Source organism: Cydia splendana, chromosome 17 (assembly GCF_910591565.1).
Source record: "Cydia splendana chromosome 17, ilCydSple1.2, whole genome shotgun sequence".
In the NCBI taxonomy this organism is placed as follows: Eukaryota; Metazoa; Arthropoda; class Insecta; order Lepidoptera; family Tortricidae; genus Cydia; species Cydia splendana.
Genome location: NC_085976.1, coordinates 1,100,022 through 1,117,137, shown reverse-complemented (window position 1 = coordinate 1,117,137; position 17,116 = coordinate 1,100,022). Strand labels below are relative to the sequence as shown.

Here is a 17,116-nt window from a genome sequence, read left to right as displayed (position 1 = left end):
GTTAAAAAACCTCTAAATCATTCCAGACATATTTGCATAGTGAAATTAAGGAAACAGTATCCCAACAGCATAAGTAATAGGATTATTTTTAAATTGAACAACGGGACTTAATCGCGGGACTTAAGGACGGCGTTGTCCCCGTGGTCTCGGAGAAGACTGGCTCGCGCGGCTAGAAGATGATGATGTCAACTTGAGCCAGTCTTCTCCGAGACCACGGGAACAACGCCGTCCTTGAAACGTCGGAGGTAAATCTTAAAACTTAAATACGCGATTAAGTCCCTTTAATAATTTTAATAATCGTGAAAGTTTAAATTAGTGTAATAGGATTATATTCACTACAGTAAAACAATTAAGCTCCACCCATTCTCGTAAGATATGTGTAAGACAATGAATGGTGCCCAGAGGACCGGAGCAATCGCAAACGATTCCCTCGATTTACTACCTCGGGTCGACCGGCGGACATATTTTATGCTTAAGGCGTCTGGCTGTCATTATCAATGGAATTTGGATGTGTTACACCGATTACATTTTAACTCTAGTCCATCTAAATTAACTCGGTTAGAACAGAGTAAGGAGGTGTAATTATATATGTCATGTTCTTACATGAATTTATTTATCAATGAGGACATCGCCTCACTAACATTTACATAGAATCATAGAGTAATATAACGACGCTTAAGAATCAATACTGTCTAAGTAACAAAAATACAATTTTACAGGAAGCGTAAAAAACGATTCGTTATTTTTTTCTGCACCTAACTGCATTAAAAGGTAAAAAACGTCAAAAATGTTAGTTAGACAGTATTGATTCTTAGCGTCGATAAGTAAAGAAAGAGTGGTAACTCCATTCATCAGTTTTCTTACCAAAACGCCAGTTATTTCGTGGTCGACATCTAACGTCAAGTAGTGGAACTATCATACCCCTTTTTGACACCAGATGTCACAAATGTCGCTACTGACGAAAATGTACCTACTACCAAAACTACTACTAAAACAAAACAACTACATAATATTATAAGCAGAAGGAGTTGTAAATAGACTTCCAGTTAATCCGGTTATAATATTAGCGGAAAATTGTTGAGCATTAGGGTTGTCGTTCGCCGCGACATCTAATTGTCAACTAGCAGTACTGGCCGCGTAGCCAAGATGCCAATCGCTTACGCTCCGTAGCGATCGAAACGCAACTGTCACTGTCACACTAATATGGAAGAGTGATAAAGAGACATAATGCTTTTCGTTGTCGAAGCCATAGCGATTGTAACCTTGGCTAGGCCGGCTGATAAATTCTTCTACTTGACGCTAGATGTAGACTACGAGATAGCTCGCGTTTTGGTAAGAAAACTGATGTATGGAGTTACCACTCTTTCTTTTCTTATATTACTCTGTAATAGAATAGAAATTTCACATTATCAATGATTATATTACCACACTTTGTCATTTCATTGCAAATACCATGCTGAGTTATCTTGCCTATGCTTGCCGTGGCCCGGGTGGCTGAGGGGCTTAAGCACCGCAGTAGAGGACGCTAGTTCGATTCCAGCCTAGGTACTAGAGGCCTTGGTCAAAAGGTCACTTTTTCTTCGTATATGATATTTATTGCGCACTATGAACTAGGCACCAAAACAAATGCGATGCGAAGCTAAGTTATTTTTACTCCCTTTTCTGATGCTGACACGAATTATGCTATATCAGAACAAAAACGACATTACAAACGACGCTTGCCTCGTTACTGCGAGCATCATTACTCACTCTCGAGTACTAATTAGAAGGGAATTGTATACTAATTCCGAGCTCTACGTATCACTATTATAATATAGTGTTACTTCGGGGTTACAACATACAGCCATATTCGAACTTTAAGATACGTTAAATAATAGATATGAAAACGATATGGATCGGATATGTCAGTGTCAAACAACTGTCAAAAGTGAGGTTTTTACAAACAAAAACGTCACTTTATCTTAAAGTTCGAATATGGCTGATAGACAAAGTATTATATACCTAAGTATGTAAAGTAGTAAGTAAAATTAGCCAATGAGGGCAGCTTGGCGCGAATGTTAAGACTGGTGGGAGTTTTTACTCTATCGGCTCAATTCGGAAAATGAATTAGATTTCTACTAGACTTCAACAAGTTACGATACGGATAATTTAAAGATATTTGTAAGATGTTTGTAAGATAGATATGTCAAATTTGACGTTTCCGCGATTCTGGAGGTCCTCTTGAACGATTTCGACAAGTTATGACTTAGATATCCAAGTCACATCTAGTCGATATCTAATGTAGATCTAGTTGATCTCTAAATCGTCTCAAGATCTTGTGATTATCTTGAAATCCGAATAGGCCTGTATAATTGTGACCGCGGCCGGCAAAACGTCCCTTTTGTCGCTTGCCAAAAAGACGCCTTGACAGATTATTCGTAGATACAAGCAACTCTCGTCCTTATGGCAAGCGACGAAGTGGGACGTTTCCTAGGCCTCAATCACATATTAATGTTAATCATAATGTCAAATTAAATATTATAAAACTTTCATGTCTTACAACGTTTTTTAATCATCAATTTTAGCATCTGTCATTCTGTATGTATCCTGTACCTAAAGTGATCTTTACATTGAGATAAAGACCGTCAGAAATTCTAGTTATTGCCATGGCTTATTATTGCCGCAGTACTCTAAATGAAATGAAACAATCCTACCACTTTTAAGGAATGATTTATTCACTCCATTGCATTTTTTTACAATTCATACAATTATATTATTGCTGCCAGCTGCCTATAGGTTTTTTCTTCATAAAGTCTTCAAAACGTTTCAGCAATACTGCTGTAATGTTGAGGCCGTCGACGTCACTTTGAAGGTGCTAACTGCAGCTGCATTACTGTTAATTTCCTTAATAAAATTAGTGACGTTCGCCGCCACATTACTGCCGCGATTATAACGTCTCTATACGTCACTTATTACAAGAAAATTGACAGATACAGTGGCGGCATCAGCAATAATATCACGATAATTATGTAATTCAGCTACAGTTGACATCCACCTTCATTGTCTTCGATAATGCGTTGACATTCTTGCCGCCGTTACCGCACTGTTGTCGCAATTAGTACGAATTGTCACAAAGACAGTCCGCGTCAACGTTGCTGAAGTCGCCATCCGAATAGTACCTATATTCTGAATATCGGATCCCGTTTTCATAAGTCAGTGTAAGTCGACACTTCGAGCAAACTAAAGGGGCAGAATGAGATTGACTCTTGACATCCCTCCTCTGTCACGTTATGCCATTTTTCAGTTGCTGATGACTGCTTCCTGTAAAAATAAAAAATATTGATATCCAAATGATAACCGATAATTGTTGGGGTAGACGTGTTCTCGAGTGGAAACCGCGCATCGGCAAACGTAACGTAGGACGCCCTCAGAGTAGATGGAGCGTTGACCTTCGCAAGGCGGCTGGCAAGAGCTGGATGAGAGTTGCCGCAAATCGTGCTCAATGGCGTGCAATAGGAGAGGCCTATGTCCAGCAGTGGACGAGAGTAGGCTGATGATGATCATGATCCAAATGATGACATATTGTTATCTTTTGCGGGAGCGTTTTGTTTGCACTTATTCGTACATGTATTGGCACAAACGAGACGCACGGGCGAATGATAGCAAAAATACATAATTTTGATAGAATGTAAGTCGGGATTTTCCTGCTTGACTCAAAATTGAAACCAGAACCAACTTTACTCTCTTGTTGCACAAAAAGGTCCGCCATAGACGGACCGCTTGAAACAGTCGGACAGCTACAAGAGCGGCCCGTCTATGGCGGGCCTAATTACGTTACTCCTTGGTATATACGCACCGAAACACCATTTTAAGTATATTGAAGTACACCCCCGTAGGCCTCAGTAGCATTTGCGTCTCGCAGATTGCGCGTCGAATGCAGTGGTACCCGTTGAGACCGTTTCTGGAAATGACGTCATATTTATCAAGCATTATCAATTTATCATACCATGCGGAATGATGGTAAGGGGTGGTGGTCGAGTGGATAAGTCGTGAATTTTTCCTTCACCAAGGAGGAGTTTTGGCAAAAGGGTGTCAAGTTTCGGCGGTTCCGCGGCCGGCTCCCTGACACAGCGGGGTTGCGTATCGCAGCCATAATGTAATTTGTAGTGTTTAGTTTTAAAATATATTTTTATAATATATGTATGCTAGTTTTAAGGTTTTATGTAGGTATGGGCCACTAGTTGCCTGAAATAAAAATTTTCATTTCATTTCATTTACAACCCGGAGGTGGCGGGTTCAAATCCTGCCTCGTAACAATGAGTTTATTGGAACTCATGTAAGGATTATCTGTGATGCATTCAGTACGTCTACCATCAGTTTTTACATTGACTATACGCTCACGTCTACGTAACTTACTTTCTATGCATCTCGCTCGTACTCGCATATTAGTGCAAGCGAGATGTACAGAAAGTAAATTACGTAGACGTGAGCGTTATGTCAATGTCAAAACTGATGGTAGAGGCTCAGTTCTAGCTTTTTGGTGAAACGTCGTGAGGACACCTGCACACGTCAGTAGTAATTCACACTGTATCAGCGTTAATGCTGCAGTATTGCGGCACGACATTGCTGCCGACTGCGTTACTGCAGTAAATGTCAAAAATCCGGACAGCAACATCGATTTTGACTTTTACATTCAGCAATGCATTCATTAGTAATATCGGGCTGCAATACTGCTGCCGACTGTATTGCTGCTGGGAACTTCCATCCTCCAGAACTTACTTGTCCAGCAGTGTTTCCAGATTGTCGTAAACTGATCTCCGATGCAGGAGGTGGTAGGGGTGGAAAGAGTCGGGGGGTTCGTCCCAGTTCATACGGAACCCCAGCGCGTAGGCGTATATTTGGTTCCAGGGCACCATGTTGGCTTTGAAATTCAGACGGTACTGAAATGGAAAAAATAGTATAATTTTAGTTGTTTTTTTAACTTCCAAACATATCATTGGACTTGCACGATCTCGTTCACAAGCACATAGGAGGAATTCCACAGAATGTCGCTTACGAAACGTTAGGAGGCCGTGAACTTGAAAGTCACAATCCTAGTTTTGCGTTAGTTAAAAAAGGTACTCACGAAAAAATGAGAAATATTATCAAAGCGTAAATATCTCTTCAATCTATGACTTCTCTCACTGTTCGCATCACCGGTACGAATCAACACAAAAGCTATTAACACTACATAAAATAATAAAACAATTTGATACATTTTCATGGTAACAATTTAACTGTCCTACTCTGTTCCTTATACTTAACCAACTGTCTTAGTGGGTCACAAATGTCTTCGGTTAAACTTGATAAAATGTAATGCAAACCGACCGAAAACCACACAGAATAAGTGTAACGTTACGGTACTTAAGCTAACTCGAATCTGGGGCAGGAGCATCTACGTAACATATTGTATTCACGTAATAATGTCAAAAATACGCTACGCATATCATTTATAACAAGTACCACAAAACGACCCAACTAGGCACAATAGTCCAAAAGCCACCTAAGGATGTAAATACATGTCTGTTATACCTTAGTCTATCAAACAATGAATTCTCGTAACATACAGGGTTGGAATTTCCGGTTAAACTTCAAAACGTACTTAGTCATCTATATTTATTTTTTGTTTATGTATTCGACCTAAATTAACACTTAACCTTTTCGATGCCGTGTCAAACACAAAAGCTGTCACTCGGACGCCACGTCACCCACGTGTCAAAACTTAATATGAACTTTATGCATAAGCAGGTAGGTATATGTTGCTCTGTGGTCTGTGACCGATTAATCGGTCTTTGGCGTTGAACCTGCGGTGCGGATATTTTGGTCATTGGCGTCCAAAAGGTTAAACAAAAATTTTACATTCAGAATGTGTCCTCAAATGCACTTTACCTTTAACCCTTATGTTAGCATTGTAACACCCGTGATACATGGAACTTTAAAAAATCTAGCAAGTTCACTTTATTTCCTAACAAAATAATTCTGCCATCAATATGTCGAGCTAGAAAAAAAGTCTTATAGAAAAAAATAATGGACACAAGTGTCATTGTAAATTAATTAGTAATAATCAACATGGCGCCACGGAAACAACAGATTTCGGTTCGCACTGGAAGTTTTGCATTTATTTCTTAGATTAGTATATTATTTTCCCATAATCTACATTTTGATGCATTTACTATATAATGCATAAATATTTACAATGCGTTCGAATTTAAAAACATTTAATACACAGAACCTTACATGAAACTGTTATGTATTATATTTGATACATTGCCAAGAACTTAGAAATGTACATATCGAAAGGATTGTATTACATTTAATACATTGCCAAGTTATCGTCAAAATAGTTTTACATGTTTTTTTAATTTTTTTTATATTTGTGGGGTTACAAAACATGTTTCAAGTATTTAATATTAGTTGTCGTATTATTTAGTTATTGAACTTTGTTTTTTTTTGAGTACTAGATGTTATTTAACTGTATATTCGTACGCTGTAGCATTATTGCTACGCCATAGCCCGTAGCACGGAAAAGTATGTGTATGGCAGAAAAAGCCCCCCAAAGTAAAAAAAAAATATTTTTTTACTTTTAATTTATTTGTTTACTTTTCATATTTTACTAAACTTTTTGCTGACGACTTTTTTGAAACTTTCCGGGATCAAATTTTCCGCCCATGTGATCAGGTATTCGTAGATATAATTTATTTTTATAGGTGTAATAGTCATCTGACGCTTTAGATTGCGTTTAATTAGCAATAAATTATAATTTCTGTTGCATTACATGTTTTATTTTTATTAAAATCCATATTTTTCTTTTCATTCTGTCGAGGGATTGGCATTGTATCAAATATGATACATATGATTTTCCGAAACTGGAAAATCCTGGATTATTTCCCTTATTTTTGAATAGTCTAGTATGCTCAAAAGCTGAGGAAAAACTAAAAAAATGATTATATTTAAGATATTTTGAGCCTTGCCAAGATAAGGGTTAACAAGGAACACAATAATCATAAACATTTTTGCTAATTAATGTCATTTTAAGTGTAATATTGATAGTTAATTATAGTTACTAAGCACTCTAAGCAGTGTTTTAACGTGGTATGCAGCTAATGAAGAATTAATCTTGAAACGTGTATCTATTCATTCTTTAGTAAATCCATCTTGGCTATTTGTTAAGATCACTTCACAAAAAGCAACTACCGAACGAAGCAGAGCATACTTTTGACTTTTGCGAAATCATCATTAATTTAAAGAAAACCATTTTAAGAACTGAACTTACAGGGATTACATTGCGCTTTTGACACTGAGTACTAGAGCTACAAGCGTCCACAACCTACGATCAGGCGTGGCACACGTGTTTGCCACCCGCCGCTTAAAACACTATTTTTGGGAACTTGACCGCGACCTTATTGACAGTCGGATTACGCGGTCAAATCGTGCTGGTAAATGGGCCGGAGATTACAGGGGGATTAAGAAAAGTCAGAGTTAATCCAACGCTAAGATTTTTGAAGGATTTCACGGTACATGTTGGCTTAGGCGACGATGGTAACTTTGGTGAAGATTTTACAGTTTTTGTAGGCGGCATTGAAATATGAGAGTAATCTGTAATTTGAAAGTTAGCTCACGGATATTTTTTGCAGGTTCAATCTGACAAAACATACTGAAGAAATGGAAATTTCCATACAAATGTAAAAACACCTTTTACATTACCAAATGTAATGTGTTAACCGTGAATACGATATCTCAGCTCTTTGAGTTATTGGATACATCGCCATACCTACCGAACTACTATGTATGAAGGTATGTTTCAGTAACAAGTTTAAAGTCCTTGACGCGAAATACTTATTTCATAAAATTTAATATCATTTTGATACTTTGCCTTTACTTCACCGAATCTCTGACATTGGAGACAATTTCCACGTTCGTACGAATTTGGCGGTCTAAAAAGTACTTTCAACTTTTCCCAAAAAAAATTCTAGCTGGTAGGTATTAAAACAATGAAGTTTATCAAGACAACTAACCCGGGGAAATTACAATAGATAACTAAAAAGGACGAACGCGCGACGTTGACAAATGGTCTGCTTGAGCTCGTTCAACATTAGTCATCTTCAAATCGCTCCGAATACTGTTTCAACGTACTTACACATTTTGTAAGGAAAATTATTAACTAAGTACGAGTAAAACCGTTTAAAATACAATGTGTAACGAAAACAGATTTATCTTCCGAACGGTCTCTGATTCCTCACTGTACAAGATATCAATAATGAAGATGTGCAAATGTGCATATTTTTAATAATTGTTGGTCGCTGACTGTTCAGGAAGGCGAGTATTTTTTTCAAACTGTTCACACTTACCGACGAAATCTTGCTCAACACTCGCTGATCGGCGATGCGTAATGGGGGTGATAAAAAAGACAAATTCATACCTGTGAAAATAAAAATGATTGCTAATGAAAACCACAAAGTCTGACGACGTACGTCAATATTTTATTTGATGTTATTGTTTCCGGTATAGAAAATAGCGCCGATCAAGAAAGAAGAGAGAAGTCAGGAATATATTCGCTACACCAGATTATATATATTTTTATGATAATAGTTATTATTTTTATGAAAACATTATAATTATTTATGTAAGACACAGGTCCTAGATGGCTTGACATAATAATATATAGTACCCGTCCCAACTTCTGGAGTAGATATATACAATCCTAGAAATACTAGGTGCCTTTGACCAACTCTAAGGGCTAATGCCGACCACTGACTAACATTACAGGCCGCCGGACGATATCGGCCTGTCAGTTAGAACATAAATTTGACAGTTCCGAACAACTGACCGGCCGATATCGTCCGGCGCACTGTTAGTCAGTGGTCGGCTTAATAGCAGTACGTGCTTGCACCTCCTATACAAATCCCTTTTTGACATTTTTTATATAACATATTATATATTTTTTCATATAAATATAACTTATATTTCAGTTTGTAATTTATGTTATATTTATAATAGTGTGATTACTTAAAAAAAACAAATTAAAATATTTAATAAAGTAATTCGTTGTCCCCATAAATTATAACCATCCTGTAGATAGCACGTAACGGTCATTCATGTTTACGTATCGTGACATTACGTTCCAGTCAACCACGGCTACTTCTATACTCACTTCTTTATTCAACTTATACTTTTGAGTCTGTTTTCGCTGTAACAATGGCGGCGATATATATTTTATTAAGTATGTTGTTCAGTGCAGTTGTTAGTGAAAGCTTTAATTATAGCGGAATAGAAATAGATAACTTTAGTCAATCAAAAGTGCTCTCAAGGAGAAAGCGGTTTTTGGTGTATCCCGAAGGAAGTTCATTGCAACTTGGTATGTGATCTAATTTTCAACTAAGTAGTAGTTTTATTTTTTTAAAGTAAGTACCGTTATAGTCCAGAAGCTTTTAACTGTGGTCCAAATTTAACTCGAATAATATATTATATTTTTGGCTAAATATTTGCATATTGGAACTTAGAGAAAGCCAAATAAAACATTGGGATTATACTTACTTAATTTACGTCGAAGCGTCTGGTTGACGTAACTGGTGACCGAAGAGCTGGCGGCTACCTCGCACAACGTATCAGCATTGCGATACAGCGAGGAAATGCCGCCAGCATCCTTGGTACAATGCCTCAAGGGCCTATTTTAGATTTAAGCTAGTTATTAATTTAGTTTAGTAGTACCACTGTATATATATTGTATTTACGTCTTGAACTGGTGAACCGTAGTTGTTGGCTGGGCTGGGCTCGACTATAGGTGGGTGGTTTTATATGATAAATAGTTAATACACATGTCTAGGAAGGCTTTTCAATTCCAAATTAAAGCTTACGCGCGATAACACTTTCATGTTTGTGACGTCACTGTTACTAAGCTAATTCATATAACAGTAAATCTAGCATCTTTTCTGACCTTAAGGTTAAATCGATAACCCAGTTTCAAATTGTACTGGTAAGCAATGGTAACTTCAGGTTTAACCGGTTAACCCCGAGTTAGTGTATGGTGCAAGTGGCCCTAAGTATCACGAGTTTAATGTACACAGCGGGTGAACTGTTCTGTGACGTCATTTATAGCGGGATTTCCAAATTTGTCTACACAACTTACTTTTATTGGTGTATCTAAATTATTAGCTGTATATGAATTTATTTACACAAATAAATTGTACGTAAGAATATACTTAAATTATTAGATGAAAGTATCGATTCATATAGGTAATAAATAAAACCGGGCAAGTGCGAGTCGGACTCGCGCACGAAGGGTTCCGTACCATAATGCAAAAAACGGCAAAAAAAAAACGGTCACCCATCCAAGTGATTTTTGCCCGACGTTGCTTAACTTCGGTCAAAAATCACGTTTGTTGTATGGGAGCCCCACTTAAATCTTTATTTTATTCTGTTTTTAGTATTTGTTGTTATAGCGGCAACAGAAATACATCATCTGTGAAATTTTCAACTGTCTAGCTATCACGGTTCGTGAGATACAGCCTGGTGACAGACAGACGGACGGACGGACGGACAGCGGAGTCTTAGTAATAGGGTCCCGTTTTACCCTTTGGGTACGGAACCCTAAAAAGAGGGACATTTTATTGTATTTAAAATTCCGTTGCCAATACGTACACATGCAGGTACAAATAATAAAAAAAGTTCGTACCAAAACACGACGAACTGAAAAGAAAAAGTGCGGACTTTTTTTTATCGTAATATCAAAAGCGCTAACGATTCCGAGTTAGAAAAAAAAGCTCTAAAAAAAGTTATATTGTTGAAAAATTCGCTTCCATCTAAGCCATTTGGTACGAGTTATAAACCCTCCCTAAAAAACTGGAGGTGCTATAGATGCAAATCCCGAGAGCACTCATGCGTTGATCAAATACGTAGGTATATTTGTTCCTAATTGATGTTGTTAGTTATAAATAACCTATAATAATATTATATGTAAATATCGTGGACTACATACAAGTTTTGCTTAATTTGAGGCTAAGTCGACCTAAATACAAAATGATTTATTTTACAAAACAGGTTTTACAATATACCTAAATACATTATACATCAGAAACCAAACTAGGGCTGAGCCTGTATCTTGGCCATTTCCGAGTATCGGCGAGTATTGGCCACCCTACACCAAAAAAAATAAATTTCTACAATACTACCAGAACGTATAGTAATTAAAAATATAGTTATACCTACTAAAATCCGGTAGTAATGACAAAAAATGTTGTATCGTGTAAAACTTGTTTTTTAAACATCACTGTTTAATTCTAGTTAAATGCAATTTAGTACTGCTTACAATTTCGTTGTATATGTAAAGAGGCAAGTGTTGTAAATATTAAACGTTTGTCTCGTTTAATATATGCATCGTAACACTAACTATTGATATGTAAAAATAAAGATACGAGTGTACACGTTACAAGTTATTATGTTGTGGTTACTATAATGCATTGTAGTCTGAACGAATCAAACAGTTGTGCCAACACCACGGTGTATGCGCGGGTGGCGGGGGGCGGAGAAAGGAATTGCGCAATTCACAGAACGGCAGCCATTACGCCAGCGTCTTACGTTCCGGCCGGTCGATGTTTTATTTACGTAGATCCTGTTTTTAATTTTATTGTAAACTAGTACAAGTGTATAGTATAAGTGCGTGTTGCTGACACAGTGAACTGTGCGGGCTCCGATTAAGGAAAAGTCCTCCCGCACCGATGTGGATAAGGAGGGATTCAAACTGGTGGAAAGGAAACACAAGGCGCGCAGGGCGCCTCGTAAAACTCTGTGTGGCACTGCGGAGCCGGTTAATTCTGGCCTACGAGTTGCGACACCGAGTAAGGCGCTCTACGTGTCTCGCCTGCATTACTCCGCCGGGGCCGACGAGGTGGTGGAGTACGTCCGCCGGAAGACTGGCTACACGCTGAGGGTGCACCAGCTACAGTCGCGTCACTATGTGCACTGCAGTTCATTTGTAGTGCGCGTGCCGCGGCCTCTGCAGGACACCATCGCAAGCGCGGACTTCTGGCCGAAGGGTGTGGTGTTTCGGCGGTTCCGGGGCAACCTGCCGAATCCTACGCCGAGTCAGACGACGCTACGGAGCCACGCTGTTACGTCGTCGCCCAAATCCAATGTTTAATTTGTATGTCATTTTTGTGTCTATTGTTTTCTTTGTGGAGACAAAATGTTTTTTTCTTTTGTAGTGTCACAGTGCCTTGGTTTTACTGTAATGCTGTGTTACTTATTTGATCAATAAAATAAAAAAAAATAAGTGTGTAAAACTTGTCTGTATTTACTAGAAGAGCAGTGTACTGGTTATATATTGTTCACGTAACCAGAACCCACTGTGCTGAAGGGACTTCTAAACGGGCCATATGTTCACTGCAATATGTGGCCGACAACTATTAGTGTCCCTCTCTAACATGTGAGTAAGAGGACACCAATAGTTGCCGGCCACATATTGCAGTGAACATATGGCTCGCTTAGAAGCCCCATTAGCACAGTGCGTTCTGGTAACGTGAACAATATAAAACCAGTACACCGCACAAATCGTTCAGTTACATATACTGAATACCTTGTTATAACAACAGAACAGGAACGTATATGTTACTGTATTATTTAGTAACCATTAACAGACCGGCTAGTTGGGTTTACTAAAAGTCTTATACCCACTACTATACACTTCATAGAATTAACAAATTTAATTTAACAAGAATGGTCTGGTTATGTTTACAAAGTGTCCTGTCGTCACATATACAACAAGACAATATAGTACAGCTAACCAGATTCTGGTTACCAGTACCAGGTTTTTTTTTCAGTGTATGGTTTACCATTGACAATGAGTATTTAACAGAAACGGTAACAGTTGCTAGAAATATAAAGGCAGGGTAACAAAATAGGGTCAGAATTATAGTTCACGTTTTTATACAAACAAATATCAAAATTTTTGTGTATAGTCTCCAAAATATTTATTTAAATTAATGATGCTTTTTCTAATTCCAGTGTTCTGCCTATCGTTCCCGACGATCTTCGGAATCGGAGACATCTTTCAATTCGGCTACACGGCGGCGCTGGCTTACGAGTTGCCACAGGATCCCTACTCACCTTACGACCATAAGGCTGATCCACTGCATAGAAGGGTTGACACCAAGATGATATACTTTACTGATGACAAAGGGAAGGTGTTATGGGGGAAGAAGTACCATAGGTAAGCAGTTTTTTTTATAGTAGGTATGCAAACGAGCAGGCGAATCGCCTGATGGAAAGCAATTACCGTCCCTTATGTACACCTGCAACACCAGAGGAGTCGCAAGTGCGTTGTCGACCTTTAAGATAGTGCGCTCCTTTCTTAAAGGTTTGAAGGTCGTATCGGACCGGATATACCGCGGTCGACATACATACTTATTATGAGATACTTCGCCGTTCGACAGCAGACAAACTACATTATAGGGTTGACTACAAGGTGATACCTATTACTAACTTACTTCGCTGGCTCATCGACCCGAAGTGGATCTTGGCCTCCGACACTAGGTTCGCCATTTGTTCCTGTCCTGTGGGATCCGACACCATTCAGCCGCTTGGATGTCACACAGGTCTTTCTGAACCTCATCGATCCATTGGCACTAGGCCTTCCGACCGGACGTCTCCCAGTTGGTCGTCCCATATGAGCTCTCTTGCTCGCACGATCCTCTCCCATCCTCTTCACACACACAGGTGATATAACTAGGTACTTGAAAATTTCATTGAATGAGAAATTAATAGGTATCAAGTGGCTCGTTTACGCATTACCACAGGAACCCGTAGTTCCATTTCAAGCTTAGGGCCGACCCACTGCATCGAGGGGTTGATACTAAGACGGAATAGTTAACTAAACCAATTGACGTTCGCTGCGTTAATTGCAACCCCATTAATTAAATTAAAAGCTATTTTTATCTTAGTTTAAAATATAAGTAAATAACTAGGTATCAATCAAATCAAATATTTTATTGATAAAATATAAGTGTAAATATTTTACATGTCAATAGTTACAGCTAGGGTTTGCAATCCGGATCCGAAATGTATGAAATTATCCGGATCTGGATCCGGATCCGCGGATATTCCCATACATTTCGGATCCGTCATGCAAACACTACTTACAGCTAATAGGAACCACATATTATTATACTAGCAACCCGCCCCGACTTCGCACGGATTAACAATTTATACACCTAAACCTTCCTCGAGAATCACGCTATTGATAGGTGAAAACCGCATGAAAATGTGTTCAGTACCTAGTTTTTGAGTTTATCGCGAACAAACATACAAACACACAAACAGACAGACGCGGCGGGGGACTTTGTTTTTTAAGGTGTAGTGATTTTGAATGAAACATTACTTACTCATTCAGAATGGTACATCATTATTTTTGAGTCAAAATTAAATTTAATATACCTATTTTACTTCGAATTATACACAGTAATTTATTATTGCATGATTCGAAGTATATTAAGATTGCATTTAACTTTGACGACTAATACCAATCAGGAATCCATTTCAGCACCGTTGTTCACTCCAATTTCAAAAGCACCGCTTACTTAGCTAATACCTTTCAGGAAGCCCATCATAAACCCGGCGATGGCAAAGCGAAGCCTCCGCAAAAATGCCGACAGGAAACTGATGCACGCCTCGCAACACACACGGGGGTTTTTGAAAAGCATGGACGGACGCAGCGCAGAGTTTCACCGGACCGCCCGCGCCACGCTTTATCCGAAAATCGAGACGGTGTTGCAAGCGTAAGTTTTGTTTGGTTTGATTTTTTGGAATTAAGAGGCATTGACGGGAGTTAGTAACACGTAAGCTTAGATCAAACGACACCATTTTTGACATGAAATTGAATTTTACAAACGCTGATATTCGCATATATCAACAATTTGTAGAATCAAAAATATATAACAAATATACAATTTATATAATAACAAATCTGACAATCATTAACTTTCCCTTTCGGACCTCTTATTTTGGAATATCCTAATCAAGTTTGTTTCATCATATATTATCCGACTCTAGTCAATTATATTTAACCAATTAACAATACAGAGTACCTACTCATACCAAAAAAATGCTTATCAGTGTGTTTTAGTTAATACACTTTGTCCCAAATGTTTTGGCAGTGTTATACTTATTTAGTTTATTATAAGATACCTACATACTCGTATTATATTTCAGCATTGGCAGCAGTGGGAAAGACTGTGTGCTGAGAACCCTGTGTCATATGGGCCAAACGCAGCACAATTCCCAAGGATCGTTCTTGGAAGAAATCATGAGAGCCGTTTTTACGTAAGTATACCTGTATTGACTTTACACTGAGGGTTTACAGTTCTTTGTTTTATTTAACTCCAGAATAAAAGATGAGATAATGTCGGTTAAAGAAAAAATTGTCACAACTCTCCTTGATCTCTCCTACATAAAAATAGCATGTTTGCTCGATGAACGGCCGAACTGTAAGAGTTTTTTAAGACGTCAAACCAACAACGACTCAGCTGTAACAGCCATTGAAAAATAGTTTGATTGTTTTAATTAGAATACGGTCCTACTTATAAGATGTTTACCAATATCTGTTACGCCTGATATGTGTGTTAGGGCAGATTAAATAATAACGTAAACATAACAAAGCATAGGTAAATGTTGTGAGTGTAAGTAGGTATTTTTACTACCACACACAACAAAATCATTGTCCAGTCAAGACCCTCAATTACACTCTGTTTGGGCTGATATTTTGAAAATGCTAACTGTATATAAATGTGGTGTCATAGGTGTGTGTTATGTTTGTTTACAGTTTACCAAAAGGCGAGGATTCCTTCGATTTGGAAGAGTACGACAAAGCACACTCGGCTACTGAATCCTGCGCAGAACTGTATCCCGGCTGTGATGATAGTGTAACATCAGATCAGCTTCTTTCTTCTTCACTTAATTATTGATGAACACAGAGGCCGATTTAAGATATTTAATTTTTCAGTTAGCTTGTATTCAAGGTAGGGCAGTAATGGCAATGTAGTGGAGTGGGAGCCCGGATTGCCTCCATAGGCTATTTAGTGCACGGTGCGACGCACGAACTCCGGTTTTCTGCTTGCTCGTGCTCGGAGTTTTCAACCGAATGACTTCCATAATCGGAAAAGGAATCAATGTGATTCTATGGGTATAATTTTAGAAGTGATGTACGATCATACCGACAGAAAGGATTAATGGGCAAAACACCTACATTGTATCGTTTAACATTAAAAGCGTTTTTACTGGAATTATTATACCAAAGCGCAGCCAAGTTATATTTTATGTCAACTTAGAGACCATGCCCCGTAAATGTTCAAAGGGTAACATAAGGACTATTCTATGTAATGGTCGCATGTTTACATGTGTACTATGTAGCTACCTATTACATCCTCCACCGGAGGGTTAAATAGTGATACCATATCTACATACGAGTATGTTAGTTATTAGTAGTTTAGGTTCAAGTTACCATTCGGATTGCAGTACCTATTACTGCCGACTACATTGCTGTTTGTAGTAAATGTGCATTTATATCCTGGACAATTTAACATTATCTTTTTGTCCCATCCACTTCACATCGTAGATACGATAAGAATACAAAGCACTTCTTAGGTTTACACTATGATAAACAGAGCCCGTTATCAGTGGTGAAATTTTATTGAAATGCAAAGGTTTGGCACTCACTCCCCCACAGTGCGGGTAAAATTCCGCAAGCTATTGGGTAAAACTACGCATGTGGGGTAGTTGTTCGCATCAAGAAAATTTTAAAGGAATTGTCAATAAAATAAAGTTTAACGAATATTTATGAAATTGTCTAATATTGATGAAGCTAGACAGAACTCTCAGCTCATAACACCTTAAGCTCAAATTGTTCTGTTTGCTTGCTTGAGGCTCTGATGATAACAAAAAATGACTGTCTGTAACCAATTTTTAGTTTTTATACTCTCTAGTAGGTATTAGTCTAAATTAGTACTAGTACTAGTAGTAGTAGTATTAGCAGTAGTAGTGTCTAGTATTAGTTTTAGTCTAAATTAAATACACTGATAGTATGTATACCTATTGCACACTACAGTAGGTA

General features: G+C 38.1%; 2 protein-coding genes across 2 annotated transcripts; one reads left to right on the top strand and one right to left on the bottom strand.

Annotated features, from left to right (window-relative positions):
• Positions 1–3,185: 3,185 nt before the first annotated feature.
• On the bottom strand, positions 3,186–5,434 carry LOC134798523 (uncharacterized). The gene is made up of 4 exons (XM_063770909.1): positions 5,105–5,434; positions 4,759–4,919; positions 3,836–3,940; positions 3,186–3,300 (listed from the first exon to the last, which is right to left on the bottom strand). The coding sequence occupies exons 1-4, from the start codon at positions 5,240–5,242 to the stop codon at positions 3,186–3,188; spliced, it is 519 nt and encodes a 172-aa protein (XP_063626979.1). The 5' UTR covers positions 5,243–5,434.
• A 3,769-nt stretch (positions 5,435–9,203) lies between these two features.
• On the top strand, positions 9,204–15,971 carry LOC134799002 (uncharacterized). The gene is made up of 5 exons (XM_063771429.1): positions 9,204–9,373; positions 13,018–13,222; positions 14,607–14,786; positions 15,220–15,322; positions 15,807–15,971. The coding sequence occupies exons 1-5, from the start codon at positions 9,214–9,216 to the stop codon at positions 15,969–15,971; spliced, it is 813 nt and encodes a 270-aa protein (XP_063627499.1). The 5' UTR covers positions 9,204–9,213.
• The last annotated feature ends 1,145 nt before the right edge of the window (positions 15,972–17,116 follow it).